An 18453-nucleotide genomic window follows, 5' to 3' on the forward strand; every position below is an offset into this window, starting at 1 on the left:
TAGAGGATATTATTTATAAATTCATTAAAATCATATTCGTCATTGCTAATGTAATAAAAGATTAATTAATTTTGGAATATATTGTCAAGTATTGAAATGTAAAATTGAAAATGCATATTCGTTTATAGATCAATGAGCTTACATTAGCCTCTGTGTGACGTTTGTTTGTTTGTTTGTTTGTTTGTTTTTTTTTTTTTTTTTTTTTTTTTTTTTTTTTTTTTTTTTTTTTTTTTTTTTTAAATACGGCTCCTTATTGACGAGGTTAGAAGAATGTATAAAGAATTTTAATAAATAATAATAATTTGATTACATTTTATAATATCGATTACAACGAAATTTTAAAAACTTTAAAGGAATAGATAACATTTTGGTATTTTTAAGGTGTGTTGATTTTTTTTTATTTAAAAATTTTTTTATCCATTTATTTTTATCCATCGTACAGATAGATTAGCAATTGCTTGGCTATAGAATGCATTATGCAAGATTATTTGATAATTTTATAATTTTATACCAAGCATTTTAAATGTAAAAAAAATGAGAATATTGTAAAGTATTTTATAGCACTGCAGATTTTTATATTCTAATGGCACCATAGACATATTAAAATATGAAAATTTCGTAAGCGCAATAATTTAGATAAATATTACATTTACTAACAAATGGCATGAAATATTCATTTAATGTTTTTTTTTCATACATCTATAAAAGTACTTGTATCCATTATTTGATGCTATTATTATTATTATTATTATTATTATTATTATTATTATTATTATTATTATTGTTATTATTATAATCAAAAATATTAATATCTAAAAACAATAGATTAGAGAAAACAATAATTTTCTTTTTCTAATATTTATCCATGTATCTTACATGTTTTATTTAAAAATTTGTAACTAATAAATTTTTTTTACGAAAAATATTTGATCAATATTTATCTACCACGTGTTTAAATTAATTTTTTAAAAACGTTAATAAAACACTAATTGCTAATTCAACATTTTTTGAATAATATTCATTTTAAGGGGATTTTTATTCGAATATATTTTTTAAATATTCGCAAAAGTTTAAGAGTTAGTTAGTTATATGTAAATATTTTTTCATTTTTCGATATTTAAATTATTAAATTTATTCAAACTAATCGATATTAAACGGTATTTGATAAACTTATTGGTTATTAGTAAAATTTTATGGCTTCCTTTAACACGTCACAAATATAATAATGCAATATTTGATTATTCAAATTTTATAATACATTATTATTACATAATAAACAATATTAAATAGTACAAATCATATCTGCATTGATTATAGGAAAATACTTCATTAGAATATTATCATTACGAGAAATAAATGCGTATAACCATATTAATTAATTATAGCATAATTTTTGGTAAGTTTCCGAGTTTTGAAATGGAAAGTTTTAGTATATATTTGACAACAATTATAGTTTGGCCAAATTGGTGTCTATCCACAAAAGAGGCTTTTCCCTATATCTATAATTGAGAAAAGCGACAGATTCGGAAAATATATTGAGGAACTGGCCTAAAGAAGAAAAGCACTTCTATAGAATCTAACAGAAGCTCAATTATTGATCTTCGACATATCTTGCATAGAATCACAATTTACTAGATGAGTTCGATAGTTGTGAGCAACTATTCTCACTTTTCTAAGTCATTAATGCTATTGCCTATATTGTCTAGTCTACCATCTCGTAAACCTTGTTTATATAATCACTGACATTATTTTTAAAGATAGTCTGTCTGGCAATGTTTAGTACGTTGGTTATTCTATGTTTAATTAAGTCTTAAGAGTGCGAAATATTTTCGTTTAATTCACTGTGCTAGAATATCTCGCTGTTTAGCCACTTCTACATAATTATGATATTGATTCTAAAGAATAGATACATTTTAATTAGACGTTTAACGTTTTATTTCATTTTCATTTCAGAATGCAAATGGCGTCATTAATATTTTATTCTATATAAATCAAGTTAATCAAGAAATATATCAGAACCAGTTGATTTTTACCGATTCATCTTAGGCATATAATATGGAAAAAAAAAAAAAAAAAAAAAAATGAAAAACATCAGCTATAAATTTAATAATAAAGTATACTGGATAAACGTGTCTACAGAATATTATTACTCGTAATGTTTTCGGCTTATTATAAAAACTTTAACAGTTGTAGTATACCTATAATTCACTTAAATCAATAATTACTTTTGCATAAAAGGAAGGAAATGTGTGTTTTATAATGATATACTAAAGTTTCTTAATATATACGGCTTTATTCTACTATGCGGGCGTTTTATGACTTTAATAATTTGTATATATTTTGAATTAAAAATATACTATTATTAAATTCACTATTAATTCCATGAATTTATGAATATTACTCATCGTCCTACCTACAAGGCAAATAAGCAAACTTAACAATTAACCAAGAATATGTCAATTTTTTAATAATTACATTTACGAAAATATATTCTATACTTAAAAAATGTAAATACTCAATATTATACGGATTTAATGATCAATGAACTTTCATTTTAATTTACATTAGAATTTTTAATAATTTAATGCCACTTCTACATTTGCAACCATCTCCTCGTACGAACAAACACGAATGCAAATATATATGTAAAAATTTTATCATCTTCACCGAAGTAAAGAGATTGAGAGGTATTGTTATTTATGTGAAAGTAATTTCGACGGTTGAAATGCTTTTTTACAATGGTAGTTCCAATCGCATTATCCTGCGATCATCCATCATTTATAGATGAAAATTTCATACGTTAATAAAAAAAAAAAAAAAAAAAAAAAAAAAACAACGGCAAATAAATAAAACTTCTTTTCTTTGGCTTACATCGATGTCAACGATGGTCAAGGTCATATTGGTTTTGTAAGAAGGCTTCTCCGGTGTCGAGACAACTTTGTATTTCCTGCCCTCGTAGATCATTGCACTGTCGTCTCTTGTCCAGTAATTCAAGGACGTCGGATGAGCCTCCGTGTGACACTCGAGGGTAATGGAGTAGCCAAGGGGTACGCCGACCAACTGATGGGGTATCCAGAGCATTGGAGGAACTGAAACAGAGACGAGAAAATTGAGGATTAGGCCAGTGCGTGGATTAGAAGTCAGGTGCTCGTCTATCGAAGGCTGCGATTGTATTTGTGCCGATGCGAAAACAGTAGTGGGAGGAGCAAAAGGCGAGGTATTTCATATGCAAGGGTATGAGAAGTGATTGATTGACTCATAAATGTTTCAATTACCGGTAGTACACGATAGGCATAGTGAATCGATATACCTTCGTCGAAGCTCTATAAATTACGGACCTGGTGCTGACCTGTTGTTTCCGAGGGCTTGTTCCATTCAATCACGGCACTCGATATTATTCTTCTTTAAAATATCTAACATCTTTCGAAACGTTTGACAAATGCAGAAGAACCCAACAGACATATTTGTTGAACATTTTTTTTTTTTATTTTTACATTCCATATTTACAAGTGAATTAGTGACTTGGAAATTGCGATATTTGAGAGAAAAACTCAAGATATTTGAAAACTCAAGATAAACTCAACACTCAACTAAAGCGCATAAAGATAGATATCCGCTATTCAGGATATTAATTTATTCATTTATTGAGATTTATTAATTTTTATTAAGATTATACAATTCCGTAAATTAATTATGCAGCTATAATGATGCCGTATTAGGTAAAAAAATATTATGTTAAAAGTTCACTTATCTATCATTCAAATTTTCGCACATTTGAAAGTTGACGACATTTTATTTTCATGGCTAACAAATTGTCAGGCTATATTTGTTTGAAAAATTTTAAGATCCACTCGATTTATTTAACTCGATGTTTACTTATTTTCTATATATACATCATGCGTTATAAAGTTTTTCCGTGCTTCGTAAATGGGTCACTAGCGAAAAGGAAAGAAAGAGAGAGAGAGAGAGAGAGAGAGAGAGAGAGAGAGAAAGAATCTCAATAAAGTAACAGATGACTCAAAAAAGTATATGAATAGATGTAAGGAGACTAGGAAAGTGATTATTGGCGGACTTTACCGAACAATTTATGTTCATTACTCTCTCTCTCTCTCTCTCTCTTTCGCTCTCTTTCGCTCTCTTATTCATCATCTTATACTTGACGCCTTCAACTTCATCTTCTTTCGATTTATTTCGGAATCATATTATTCATCATCTTATACTTGACGCCTTCAACTTCATCTTCTTTCGATTTATTTCGGAATCATATTTTCTTTTCTATAAATTGTATTTATTCTGCTTAGAGTGATCAATTGGCACTTGCTTGCTCATACGCATTGAAAAAATAAAGATGCAACCTGTATCCTCTGCGTCTCGATTTTAATATTATTGATACAGTGAACCTTTTTTAAGAATATTGAAAAGCGTGATATTGGAAAAAATTCTATTAATTAAAGAGAAACAGCAATGCACTATTTCAAAATCAGAGTTGAAAAATTTTTGAAGTAATTATTATTATTATTTTTGTAAGCTTTCAACCACCTTTCAATTTATATTTATTTTTAAATAAAAATTTTTGTTATCCTCGCGATACCTTATTTATACACAAATTTTTCTGAAATAGGATTTAGAAGATAGAGATACAATTTATTTAGTTACAGTTTTAAATTTTCGTAATACAAAAAAAAAATAAGTTTTAAATTTAATTTTAATGCAGTTTATCGGAACATTGAAATGGCAATAAAAATTTTGAGATAATTAACTTACGAAGCCACAAAAATTTAAATAAAATTAGATTTTTGCAATAGCACATAAATAAAAGATAATTGCCATTAAATAAAGGCACGTGCACGCACGCATGCACGCACGCACGCACGCAGCCATGCAAATGCACACATACCTACATAAATGTATGCATAATGTACATTAAAATTCAAAATTACATTTACACTTACTTATAATAAACTGGTATTTAAATATTTAATTTAATTTAATCTTTTTAATAGAAAATTTTTCTACTGGCTTTCGGTCAGGTAATTTGAAAAGGTAGATTTTCTATTATTATATTATGTTATTAAAGATTTATTTACAATTTGGAATGTTATTGTACAACAATAAAATCTATGGAGTATTAATAAAAACTTATTACAAATACAATATAGGATATTGTGTAATGCAATTATTGGTTTTAGTTATAAAAGATTCGCATAATTCATGCAGTCGTATTGGTAAGGGAACATTCATGGAAAAGTTATTTGTGCTTAAGATTCTTGTTTAGATATAGCGAAACAAACGATCACATTGGATTGAACGATAATCGCGGCGAAAGCACGACAAACTTTTACTCCTTTACGTATGAAAAGAATTGCGACTCTGGGTTTCCTTTTGTAAGAGTAATATTTTTCTAAAAGTTTAAGTTTTTTATGCTAAGGTTAAAGCAAGTAGGGAACGAAGCTAGAATTTTTTTTTCGTCTTATCTCTCTCTCTCTCTCTCTCTCTCTCTCTCTCTCTCTCTTACTCATCTTACGCGCGTACTGCTCCTTTTTACCTTTTTTTTTCTTTCAGAGTGCAGATATCGCAAGCCTCTTTTCGCCCAACTCCTTGTTGACGAGTGGTAAGTTACGTAAAGGAAGCGCCGTCTCCGATGGAGCAAAGGGGATCTGACACCTTCTTAAAATGCAAAACACTCGCACAGAGTCTGCGAGTGAGAATGGAACCGGAGAAAAATGGGTGAGAGCGAGAGCGGGGAGATGCGGGGAGAATGAGCGAGAGCGCGAGATGGCAGAAAATGAGGAGGATGCAGCACTATGAGGACGAGATAGTCAGGTGACGACACGTGCCAAGTTCTTATTGCGGAGACATTGTGCCTTGTGCCTTGACTTAAGAGATATTCGAAGTGATTTCCCTTTACGACATGGAAAGGAGGTAAATCAATAGGAATCACAGGCAGAACATATTATCGATCTGTTTCGACTGGATAGTTGAAGTTTGATGGGAGCACGGTAGACACATACATGGAGAGAGAAAGAGAGAGAAAAAAAAGAAATAAAAAATTACAATACCTCGATATACTGAATAAATGTACTTTATATCATAAGAATAAATTTCTTGTAATTTAGTATTTTATATCAAGAAATTTATATATTCATATCTGATGACATTTATATATTCATATATTCACATTTGACTCGCGATAATAATAAATTGAGGCACAATTTTTAATTTGATATTTGTGTGTCGCATATTTCAAGTTTTTTTATTCATTTTTTTCATTTTTTTTTATTTTATTTTTTGTTTTTACAATAATTCACTTAAATTTAATTTTAATTGCTCACCTACGATAAATTCTATTCGATATTACTAGATTTATACTAAATTACTAAATTTATATTGTCGACGTTATAAAAGTTATAAAAAAAGTGTGCAAACGTCTCCACAATACAATATTCCCAATATTCTTACCCATTAATCTTTTCTATCCACACTTTCAATCCAATCCAATCCAATTCTATCTATAATTCTTAATACAAATCAATCATTCTCTTCAATAAATTGCTCATAATTGCGCTATTTTACATTATCTTTAATTATCTCCATTACGGCCTTAAACACCTCACGTATTTATACAAGAGAGAGAGAGAGAGAGAGAGAGAGCTCGATTAACCGCATCATATTCTATCAATTTACACACTGAAATACTTTAACTCGTACTGGATACTCTTTACAATGTCGGAATCTATAAAGCCCGAAGTCGAGGGAATAATTCGCTTGCGGTTGGCAGCTGATTGACATTAGCGCAATCATAAATACCTTCCTTAAATCAGAGAAAAGGAGGAGATTATCAATCAAGGCGGTCGGTCTTGCGAAATCCGCGAAACAAAGTAAACCTCAGGCCGTCGTATTGTCACGGAACTCGTTATGCTCGACCTCACGGTTCGTTAGTCGGCGCCGTGGAAATCATCGGCTGAGCAAAGAAAAGCCTCGGTCGGATGAGATTGGCGGCGGATCGCGAAAACGCAAACGATCCCGGCTGAAACAATGGCCGGGGTTTCCGTCTGGTGAAGACTGCGCTCGGGTGGCGGGGGAGGGGTGGGGTGGGGAGGGGCGGCGGAAGTCAAACAACGCCGAGGGATTCGTGACTGGGCCATTATACTCGGTAAGTAACTCTTAAATTCGTCACCGCAGCCCGCGGCGCTGTGTCTCGCTCTCTCGGTCGGGGCCCCAGGAATCGGAGGCAACGCGCATTTCGCATGGGGATCCGTTGCTGCTCCCAATTATTTCGCGATCACGCCCGACGTTATTAAGTGCCGAGTATCTAGCTCCTTGAAAACGACAAAAGCCATTAAAGCCTTAAGTTGGCCTCGACGTCCTTTCCCCGACATTGGGGTAGCGAAGCATACGTCGATACGCCTTGCCCATTCGACCTGACAATTTCGGCCGATACGAGATTAACATCTCACGATTTTGTAGCTCCTTTATTAGTAACTACTTTCTCCCTGCCGGCTACATCAAATGAATGGACGTAATGCCTAATGGAAATAACGTAGAGCGATGGCCGTGCAATTCTACGTCGATAATAATAATCTTTAATAAAGGAACGTCGAGTACACGGGACGTAAATGCGAAATAATCCCGTGGCTTCGGAAACAAGGTATTCTCATCTAACGGCGGCTCGAAAAAGGCACCTCATCCTGGACTACTGAGCCGGGCGGGCGGTGGGCGACGGTTGGTACGAGCAACTTTCAGCTGCCGCGGAATTCCCATGGAATTTTAATCCCCTCGTTCGCGCGAAAAGTCAGGACTCGCGCGAGAGTTGGAAATTCATAAGGCTCGGGCTCGGATGCGGTCTCCCTATGTTCGCCAATAACTACGATGAGGTATCAGGAGAAGTTCATTTCGAGGCAACGAACAAGGACTGTGCTTCCTACTCCCTGTCAACGTCTCTCTCTCTCTCTCTCTCTCTCTCTCTCTCTCTCTCTCTCTATCAAATTCTCTACTCCCACGCTCTATACTCCTTCAATCCCACTGCCACAAAACTCACTGCCCCATCAACTTGTTCGGCATTTCCCCCGTTTTTCTTTAACGTGTAAAAAATAATAAGCTTATATTACTTCTTTTGCGGCGAAATGAGTTTGAGAAGTTAAGGGCCGAGTGCGCTCGCCACTTTCTTTCATTAAAAAGTCCGGGAAATGCGTTTCTTTGCCAGATGAGATGCTAAAATCAACGATAAGGATAATTGAACCGACTTCATTTTTAACAAAAAATTTTCAAGCCAACAACATTTTTACGGCATTTTATTTAATATTGAAAGAATCGAAAAGCAGGCAAGAATATTAAAACATAAAGGACTCGGCCAACTTACTTACACTCTTACATAAAAATAGATATTACATCTAGGATTCTAGGATTTAACGAGACTCTCAGTTCAATATACAATACATTTTACACATTTATATTGCCTCTTGTAACTCTTGATAAGCGAAAAGGATAATTTTCACATTTAACGAAGAAATAATCACTATTTTAAAGATTAAAAATAAATCCAATAATTTAAAGATTATGAAAGTATTTTTTTCGATAGCAGTATTAGATTTGGAAACATTCTTTGAAAAAACTTGACTCTTAAATTTTGATTAAAGCTCTATGTACTCTAAACATATATTGCAAATGCCTAAATATTTATATAATATAATTCTTTAGTATGCTTGTATATTATTGATCATTTAAATCAAATTTCTTCAATTAAGGCGTATTATTCACAATCTATAACATAATTGTTATAATAAACAAGTGGCGAATTTTATTGAGAATATATATTTTACGGTTATGCATTTTCCGGAAATGACATAAGATTGAACTTCATTTATGAAAAAGATATAAAAACAATTTGGTTATTTTCACAATTTAAATATAATCGTGACATAGCTTGGGCCATGGTAATTATCCATTATTACTGTTGTTATTGTTATTGTTATTGTTGTTGTTGTCGACGTCGTCGTCGTCGTCGTCGTCGTCGTCGTCGTCGTCGTCGTTGTTATTTTGATGATGATAATGATGATGACTACTATTATTATTATCATTATCATTATCATTATCATTATCATTATCATTATCATTATCATTATCATTATCATTATCATTATCATTATCATTATCATTATCATTATCATTATCATTATCATTATCATTATCATTATCATTATCATTATCATTATCATTATCATTATCATTATCATTATCATTATCATTATCATTATCATTATCATTAAATATTATTAGAGAATAGACTATTTATCATAGATGAAAATGATGTTTTTACTTTTTATGAATTGTCATACAAAGTTCCTTGCTATTAAATACATATATGCCTATGTACATTATTATGGTTTTAGGTATTTCATATAATTATCAATCACATATTTAAGCATTTGTTATATAGATTTATATACAAATGCACTGGTTTTTAAAATATTCATTGGCATATAATTCGAATAATCTTGTATTATTAATAATAAAGCTATAATATTAAAGTAAAGCCTATTTTTATGATACAATTTTTTATTGTACGTGGTCGTTAAAAATTCTCTAAGGTATAAAATACAGAGAAATTTTTGTTTTTTTGACCGGACATTTAATATTGAAATACTTTTAAAGACAAATAAACTTTTATCTATGAGCTTTTACCAGATAATTTGATACTTCTCAGATTTCAGTACAATCGTTTTCTCTTGATTTTCGTAAATGTCAAGTTTATTTTTAGTCAAAAAATAACTCTTCTATTATTAGTTGAATTTATATATCTGGGCTTTTTTTTTTTTTTTTTTTTTTTTTTTTTTTTTTTTTTTTTTAAAAAAAATGTTTGATTTTTGCATGAAGATACGTATCAAGATAACTCCGTAGTCAAAGTTATTTTTTTACCTTTTGAAACTTTAAATGCGCTATGCTATGGATTTGTCGGTATATCGAAGCTTAAACTTTAATTAAAAATTCAAAGTATTTAATTCTATTACAGTTATAAATAAAACTTTTTTTGTAATTATTTTAATCTTTTTATTTATTCCATATTACTTTTTTTGTTCACAGAATATTCTTCGTAATGTTTATTCATTCGTTAATATGTATATGTAAATCATATATTTATTCATATTACCGAGTCACTTTTGTTAATATAAAATAAGAAATTGCAAGCTAAAGAAAATAGTAACGGTTAAGTATTTTTTCTACTAGTTTGGATAAAAATTTATTTAAATTACAATCATCTGTTTATCCAAATAGTTTTAATCCCAACAATGTTAGATAAAACTTTAACACCGATTTGATAATTTAGCAATTTTACAAATTAATGAATGTTTTAGATAAATCTTTGATCGTTTATTAAAATTTTTAATAAATTGATAATAAATCAGAACAATTCATAAGAATCTCTTTTGTGACTTTTTTTTATTATATAGTACAATATGTATTAAAATTTTACAACGTAAACATGAAAGAGTAGATTTTCAAAAATTTGAGTAGAGATCTCTGTAAATAGTACATAGTAGTAACTCTTGACATTCTTAAAGTTTTGGAGGTATATTTTTCATGCATTCCATGTCTATATAAATGTATAAATAAATTTCTAAAATAGGAAAATAAAAATCTCGAAATGATTACATGGATCGATAAAAATATAACGCATATTAATTTTCTAAATAAATTTACTGATAATATTATCGATAAAACTGGACCAACGTTTTTGTTGCGTTCGCCAACAAAAAAAAATTCATTCTTCTTTATTAGTATGTATTTATCGTATACATAAAGTATACATTCGATTCAATTCTTTAGTTAATCCATATCGATTGAAAAATCCCTCACCCTCTCTCTCTCTCTCTCTCTCTTTATTTATCTTCAATAAATATCATCTAAGATTTATATCTATTTCACTTAATTAATCAACTACTTTTTATTGTCAATTATAATTTGACAATTTACTATTAAATGGAAAATGATTATCGAGAAGGAATTCCGGGTCGGATATAATTAGAGCCTCGGTGATGTTTAGCTCGATCGACGAAACGCCGCTGCTTACGATAAAATTAGCCCCAAAATTTACAGATTTTCAATTTTATTCATCATATTATTGAACAATCATGCAAGTAATGCACATGGCTTGGTTTATCAGACCATCGAGGTAGACGTCCACGTGGCTTGGCTGCTGATGGCCTCGGCGATTCGAACTGATCGATTAGATCAGGACGAATCGAAGCCGCGGCTATGTCCGATAATGCTGATCTTGCAGGAGCTTCGTCCTTCGGAAGGATCATCATCTTTTACATTTTGACAATCCTGGCATAGAGATGGTTGGAATTTTGTCTCTACATAAAAAGCGCCAACGATCTTTTTTCACTTCAATGGCAATATTCAGGTAAATTTACAGTATCTTGAAAATAACATCGGATAATGTTTTTTAAGTTGAGATGGGTATTAGTAATTTTGCAAAAGATGTGAAACGTTGCATTTGTATATGAATCCAAATGGATCAATCCGTTCCATCGAAGGCTTATATTTGTGAGATTCCAATAGGTATAAGTGAGTAATCGAGTTGATTAAGCAATTTTCGAAATATTTCGAACGAGTTATCAGTTGTATAGTTATTAGTTGTCAGTTACGAATGAAATGTGGATATAACATAGTGAATTCTGTTACTTATCAAATTACATGAGATATTGTGAATTTAAGATATTAGACTAACGTGCAATATTATAAATCAAATTTAAAGTCATTTTTTAACGTGAAAGCTTTTAAAAAACAATCCATTATATTTACAGACTGTTCAACACGTGAGTTGATGTCACGCGTTAAAGTATAATCGGATAAAACGAATATTTAAACATATTAATACTTATTAAAAAGCAATAGGCATGGGTTATAGTGTAAAAATCTTTACCTCGAGCACTCGAAAGATGTATGCAAACGGTTATCGAATCGTATTATTAATTGTATTGTAGCTTTGCCGTTCAATTGTAGCCGACTATATTCTATTTATGCTTCACTTCATTACGGATTTGATATTCTTGTATTAATATATCGATAGCTGTTTGTCACTTGTATCCGTGTTCTCTCTTTACTGCTTTCCGGAGATGTAGGGTATGCGCGTAATAGAGTATAAAATCATTTGAAGTATTAGAATAATAATTCACGCACGTACGTGTAAGAAATCATTTAGTTCGTTGGAATTGCTTAAAGAGATTGATGAGAAGTTTATAACAATAAACAGTTGTTTTTTATAAAATGCTTTATATATAATTTATAAATTTCGAGTTCAGGATAGAAATTGGACTCGCAAGTCAATTGGTATTGGCAAGCGATTAAAATTTTCAGATAATATATTATATCCAAGTTTCAAAATTGTGGATAAATTATTTATTGTTAAAAAAATTGTTCATAAAAGATCGATTTCAATGTGATTACTAGTGACAATAATTTTTAACATAAAGCATATCGATGAAAATACAGGTAATACAATTTGTAATAATTGGATGAATATTTGCTGAAAATAGAAATAAATTTTGCATTTTCTTATTATCATTGTGAAAATAAAACATGTGTAGCCGAGTTAATTAGTTAATTCGAAATTGCTCCCCTGTCAATTAAATCTGTCTTACGTAAGCTCCAAAAGTATTGATTTCTCGTCTAAGTAATAACATTTCTTTTTATATATTCTTATATCGAATTTATTGATAAATAAATCTCGTGAAAATTAATTCATCCACTTTATTATTATTCAGCATCCGAATAAAAGATTCGATCTAATAGAAAAAAAAAGAAAAAAAAAAAAAAAATTAGATAAATGAGCGAACCCGTCATATTGTTTTGTTATTTGTAGTTGTGAAGATTTATTATTATAATTAATTACAATCTATGAATTGAATTTGAAAATATAACTTTTAGCAAATTAAGAACTTTGATAAAACGAATATAAATATAATTTTTTTTTTTTGTAACAAAAAATATGCGTCAACTACAAAATTATTAATATTAATATCAATAGCAAATGTTAAAATTTTCATAATTGTTAATAAAGATGTAAGAAAGAAAGATATTAAATAATTGTTTAAATTTTTATTGAATAGCCATTTAAGTGTATATATTTATACAAATTTAAAAATCATATTTCATTTATTACTAATTATATTTTGAAATGTCAATAAAATTTGGCATGATTAAGTAAAAAAGAAGATCAAGATAAGTAGGAATATTAGCAATCTAAGTATGACAACATGTGTATTAGCAATGTATGTGCGTGTGTTTGTGTTTGTGTGTGCGGGCGTGTGTGTGCATATATATTGCCAATAGAATTCTCAATTTAAACATATATGAATATTGAGGGTATAAAGCTTTAAAAATACATTTGAAAATGAAGAGTAAGAATTATCGAAATGTTTTTTCACGATTTAGCGCAAAAATTTCCTGCGCTGTTTGAGAAAAAAGAAGCCCTCGCGACTTGTGTGCACAGTCGATTAGAGCCGAGTCGAAAGAATAAAGGAATGAGCAAAAGGTAGAATACGAGAGGAAATAGGGATGAGCATAAAGGATTTAAATAGAAGATACGGAAGAAGAGAATCCACAGGGATTGGGCAAGGCCTTACGCCTTATAAGGACGACGCTGGTTCACGTGTAACGCAAAACTCTGCGGGTATGTAGATGGAGAATATATGGTTGAAAGAAACACTTGGATGCACGTATAGGCAGTTTCCTGACAAGAGCGAGGGAGAGGTAGCGAGGTTGAGAAAGGCCATAGGGAAGACAGAGAGAGAGAGAGAGAGAGAGAGAGAGAGAGAGAGAGAGAGACATTGCGGCATTAACATTCCTTTTGTGTGAAGAGGGTGTGCGCGGAAGAGTGCGGAGCGGTTAAGGTGGGATTTGATTATGGAAGGCTGCTAGAGCGCAGTAGTAATAGTTTCTCGAGTGAATCTGCGGAAGGAACGAGAAATAAGATAGAGACAGGTAGTATAACATACATACATACAGTATATATATATATATATATATATACATATATATATATATATATATATATATATATATATATATATATATAGACAGGCAGACAGACAGGCAGACAGACAGATGGACAGACAGGCAGACGGACAGACGGACGGACAGACAGATAGATAGATAGGGGGCATATGTGCTTAAAGACGAAGATAAAGAGAGAGCGGTACGGAAAAATAAGAGAGAGAGAGAGAGAGAGAGAGAGAGACTTGGCAGAAGCCAAATAGTGGCTACTACGGTTATTTAAGAGTTTCAGGACTGTACACACAAACTTCTTTTCTTAGCATTTGGCGCGCGAAAAAACGTCTTTCGTCAGTTAAATGGATTTGGCTAGTGGCTTAATTGAAATTTATTGATAGTTAAGTTTTTCCGTTGGTCGTTGCGGTCGCGACAATGCAAAGGCTACATTTTCTCACAACCGCATTCACGTCATATGGCATGCTTATGGATAATTTTGCAGAATTTTACAGAAAAATGTAATTCATAAGTTATTTAATAACATTAAAATAACATGTATTTTTTAATCATATTCTTATCTTTCTTCTCATATCTTTCATACTGATAGACCAATAATACAAAAAATGAAGTTGAAAAGTTTCAATAATATGTATTATTTGTTGAAAATTGGAAAATTAAAAAATGCACGCGCCTCAATACTCGTATAAGAATTATGACGAATAAACATCTTATTTATATCTTTCGATATTTTTTATGAATTCATTTTGTATAAACATATTTCTACTACTATTTACATTCATATGTATAGGAGCGAGTATTCGGCAGTCTAGATAAATTTTAGATATAACTTGTGCATCATCTTATCGAGAACTGAAGTGATACACCAATAGCAAGGATAGAGAATATTGTAAAGGAGACGGTGAACAATGGGAGTACCAACAATCGGAGTATTCTGCCTTAAATAAGCATAGCAAAAGAAAAATAATAAATAAGTAAATAAATAAATAAAATAAAAACAAAAAACTTATTGTTTCTTCCGACTGTGAGGTATTTAATTGATGCTTAGTTATGCTTCGAGTAACTATCTAGAATAAAGTGAAATATTGAAAAATTGTTATTATTATACAAGAGGGTTTATTATGTTATTTTGAATAATAATTTCGATCACGAAATTTTATATGCGAATTTAGAAACGAAGGAGGTTTCAAAGCACGATATTAGTTCATTTTACCCCGAAAATACGTAAAGGTGGAAATAAATTAAATACTTATAAAAATATAAAAGGCCAGTGGGGTAAAAATTGTCGATAGCCAGCATTAGGAAGAGATTCCTCCTAACCTCTTCTGCATCCCCCTCCCCAACCCCCCCCCCCTCCCGTCATCCCTGACATCCCCACATCACTTTCGGTATTGAAGTCATAGTGACTCTAATCAGCTCGAATTCACGCCAACAAAACGATAAACTTTTCAAAGACACCCGTCGTTGGGCGTGAAATAAAAAAAAAAAAAAAAAGCAACGGAGCCGGAGGAAAACAAGGGAGCAGCAGCCAAATAAAGAAACAAGAGGAAAGAAGCGGAGGGTCGTTGGAAATCGTCCGATAGCCATTTCAGTCGAGCGTCAGCCGCGAGCTAAAAGATCTCGGACGATATCACGTAGGTCCTCCATATATATATATATATATATATATATATATATATATATAACTCTGTCGGTCAAGTTGTCGCCTCTCCGTCCACCCAGACGCTTGACCCTTTGGCATAGCTCGTAACTACTTGCGGGGCACGCGCGCGGCTCCCAATGGCGCGTGGCCAAAACTTTCCAGAGGATGATGGATGATGGGTTGAGGGGGTGGGATGGATGAGTGGCGAGGAACGATGGGCAAGTGAGGGGGGGGGGGGGAATTGGAAGATGAGTATCGATCCATAACGCCCTACCCCTGTGTCAATGTTATCGCGAGCTTTGTTCCGAACCTGGACATCAAAGCGCCCGATGCAAGCTCTTCCCCCTTCGCACGATCCTATATCTGCCCGCGTTACCTCTATGCGCAAACAAGACGAGAAAGGAAGATATAACGGGAGATGCATTGAAATCCGGATGCCATTGCCCTTACCAAACGGAAGTGGTCCGATCAATTACCGAGGTATCAGCGAGCTTTCGAATGTTATCCTTCGGCTATTATTGCATCTTATCGAAATAACGCGATCGTCCTTACTAACTGATACTTGATTACTTTGAGCTTAAAAATCAATCGTTAAAATCAGTCAAATTTTATATGCGCAGTATGTATAAGTATAAAGTTCATTTAGTGCGCAGATATATTGGACAAAATTAATAAACAACTCTGTCACTTGCTAATTGCAACGTATATATCCAAGAATTAAATTTCCAGCAGATTCAATTAATACGAGAAAGTTTACGTAGAAATATGAAGTTTTAATTCACTATCATTCAATTCAATCAATAAACCATCACTAATACTTATTGTAATAAACACATTACATAAATTTATCTATAGATTATTAATTGAAATTTGAAATGATAATATACAGGACACGTATGGTCTAAAGATATTAATCACAACTACTGCCTCCATGCGAAAGTATATAATAATTTATATATTATTATTTTTTTCAATAGAGCAACTCATTTCAATCAATTAGCTATTAACAAAATGGATTTTCTGTTAAAGCGATGCATAATAAATAAATATGAACTAGTGCCATGTACATGATAAAATAAAAATATTTGTACGCATATATAACTAATGACGTTATTTTCCGCTTAATACCATTTCACATAGTTTATACAAATAAATAATGCATGCATTTATTGTATAAACAATAATTTCTAATAAATATCTGTAATTCGCTTAAATTGGACTTTTTATTTAAACTATGTAAAAATATTTTTATTCTAGTAATTCTTCTGTCCTTTTTATCCTTCATTTTATGTTTATTTTCTTTCATCTCTCTCTCACTCTCTCTCTCTCTCTCTCTCTCTCTCTCTCTCTATCTCTCTGTCTATCTCTCTACCTCTACACAAAATACAATAATTAATATCTCATTTTTAAAGATCATATGTTTAACCGTCTTTCATATCTGTTTAATACTATCGTCGAATGTTTTCAATCCCTCCAAATGAAATTTATTACTGATGATACGTGATTGCGTCTTACTAATTATTCAATGGCCGTAAGTTACATGACACTGCCAATTGCATAACGTTAGTAATTGTTTTTACGATTTTCTAATGTGCGAAACCACGCCATTGCACGGATGATCGCATATGTCGTCGAGTTACATGTTTTCTCAGCTGTATGGGAAAAGCTTCGGAAGCATATATTGTAGATTATTTTACACAAGACTTTTCTTTGCAAAAAAATGTAAAAGGTAAAATTGCGATTAGAATAGTCCATGCCATTACGAAAATTTACTTCTAAGCCCCCATTACATATTTGCGGAATTAACAGTTTGACTACGTGGAAAAGGCAATTTTGATAATTGACTTTAGCATGTAGGACAATTGACCTTTTCCAAAGAAACTACGATGCCCCATGTATTTTAATGCAACTTAATCATATATATTTCCTATTATTAAATTTTAAAAAATTAAAAAATTTCTTAATAAACGATTAAAGACTCTTAATCCATAAGAAAAATAATCCTGAGTGATTGACGAATGACAAATATGATAAATAATAAAATACTTAAGAAAAATAAATGAATAATAAAAGAATCATTTTTATATGTGCGTGTGTGTAATTAAATATTTAATATTTATATTTTAAAGCAAATAAACTTGCTAAAATGCAGGTATGAAAAATCATAAGCATGACATTCGTTATAACGTATTAATAAATATTGAAGAAATATTAAAATAGTTTATTCTATAAGTATGATATTCAATAAGTATATCTACATATATATATATATATATATATATATATATGATTCTTAAGCAACAATGACATTTTTCCAGTAATTTTGCTATTTCTATCAAGTCAAAATTAACAATAGTAATTTACAAGTTACTGATTAATCCATTGAGTCGTGTCAAGTAGGTATTGATATTGTGAATTTACGTGAATTGTTTCAAGGACAGCAGACAGAACAGATTAGTGGGAATTGAATTTCGGAACTGTATACATTGAGTCTCAAATGATTGTAATCTAAAGTTTATATATATATATATATATATATATATATATATATATATATTTCTAAAATTGGAAGTTTCATTAATTAATTACCTATGTAACAAAACTTTAAAAAAAAATTAAATTTCTAAAAAAATGTAATGCAACAATGCGGTTAATTTAAATTCATCGAGAATTGTCTTGTGACATTCACCAGGTTAATACAATATTCTTTTGATTTCTATAAAGAGTTTTCTATGTATTCGTCATAAATATAATAAATTGGTCGTTGTACGCTTAAATTTAAAACTCATTTATTCTAAGAA

At 31.0% G+C, this 18453-nt stretch overlaps 1 protein-coding gene across 1 annotated transcript in view; it reads right to left on the reverse strand.

Annotated features, from left to right (window-relative positions):
• The window catches only part of LOC105364400 (lachesin), a 182799-nt gene that overhangs the window by 46427 nt on the left and 117919 nt on the right, over window positions 1–18453 (reverse strand). Inside the window, exon 5 of the mRNA XM_011502313.1 lies at window positions 2872–3089. Within this exon, the coding sequence (XP_011500615.1) occupies window positions 2872–3089 (218 nt within the window). The remainder of the gene's footprint in view (window positions 1–2871; window positions 3090–18453) is intronic.

The sequence above is a fragment of the Ceratosolen solmsi genome, unplaced genomic scaffold (assembly GCF_000503995.2).
Source record: "Ceratosolen solmsi marchali unplaced genomic scaffold, CerSol_1.0 scaffold31, whole genome shotgun sequence".
Lineage (NCBI taxonomy): Eukaryota > Metazoa > Arthropoda > Insecta > Hymenoptera > Agaonidae > Ceratosolen > Ceratosolen solmsi.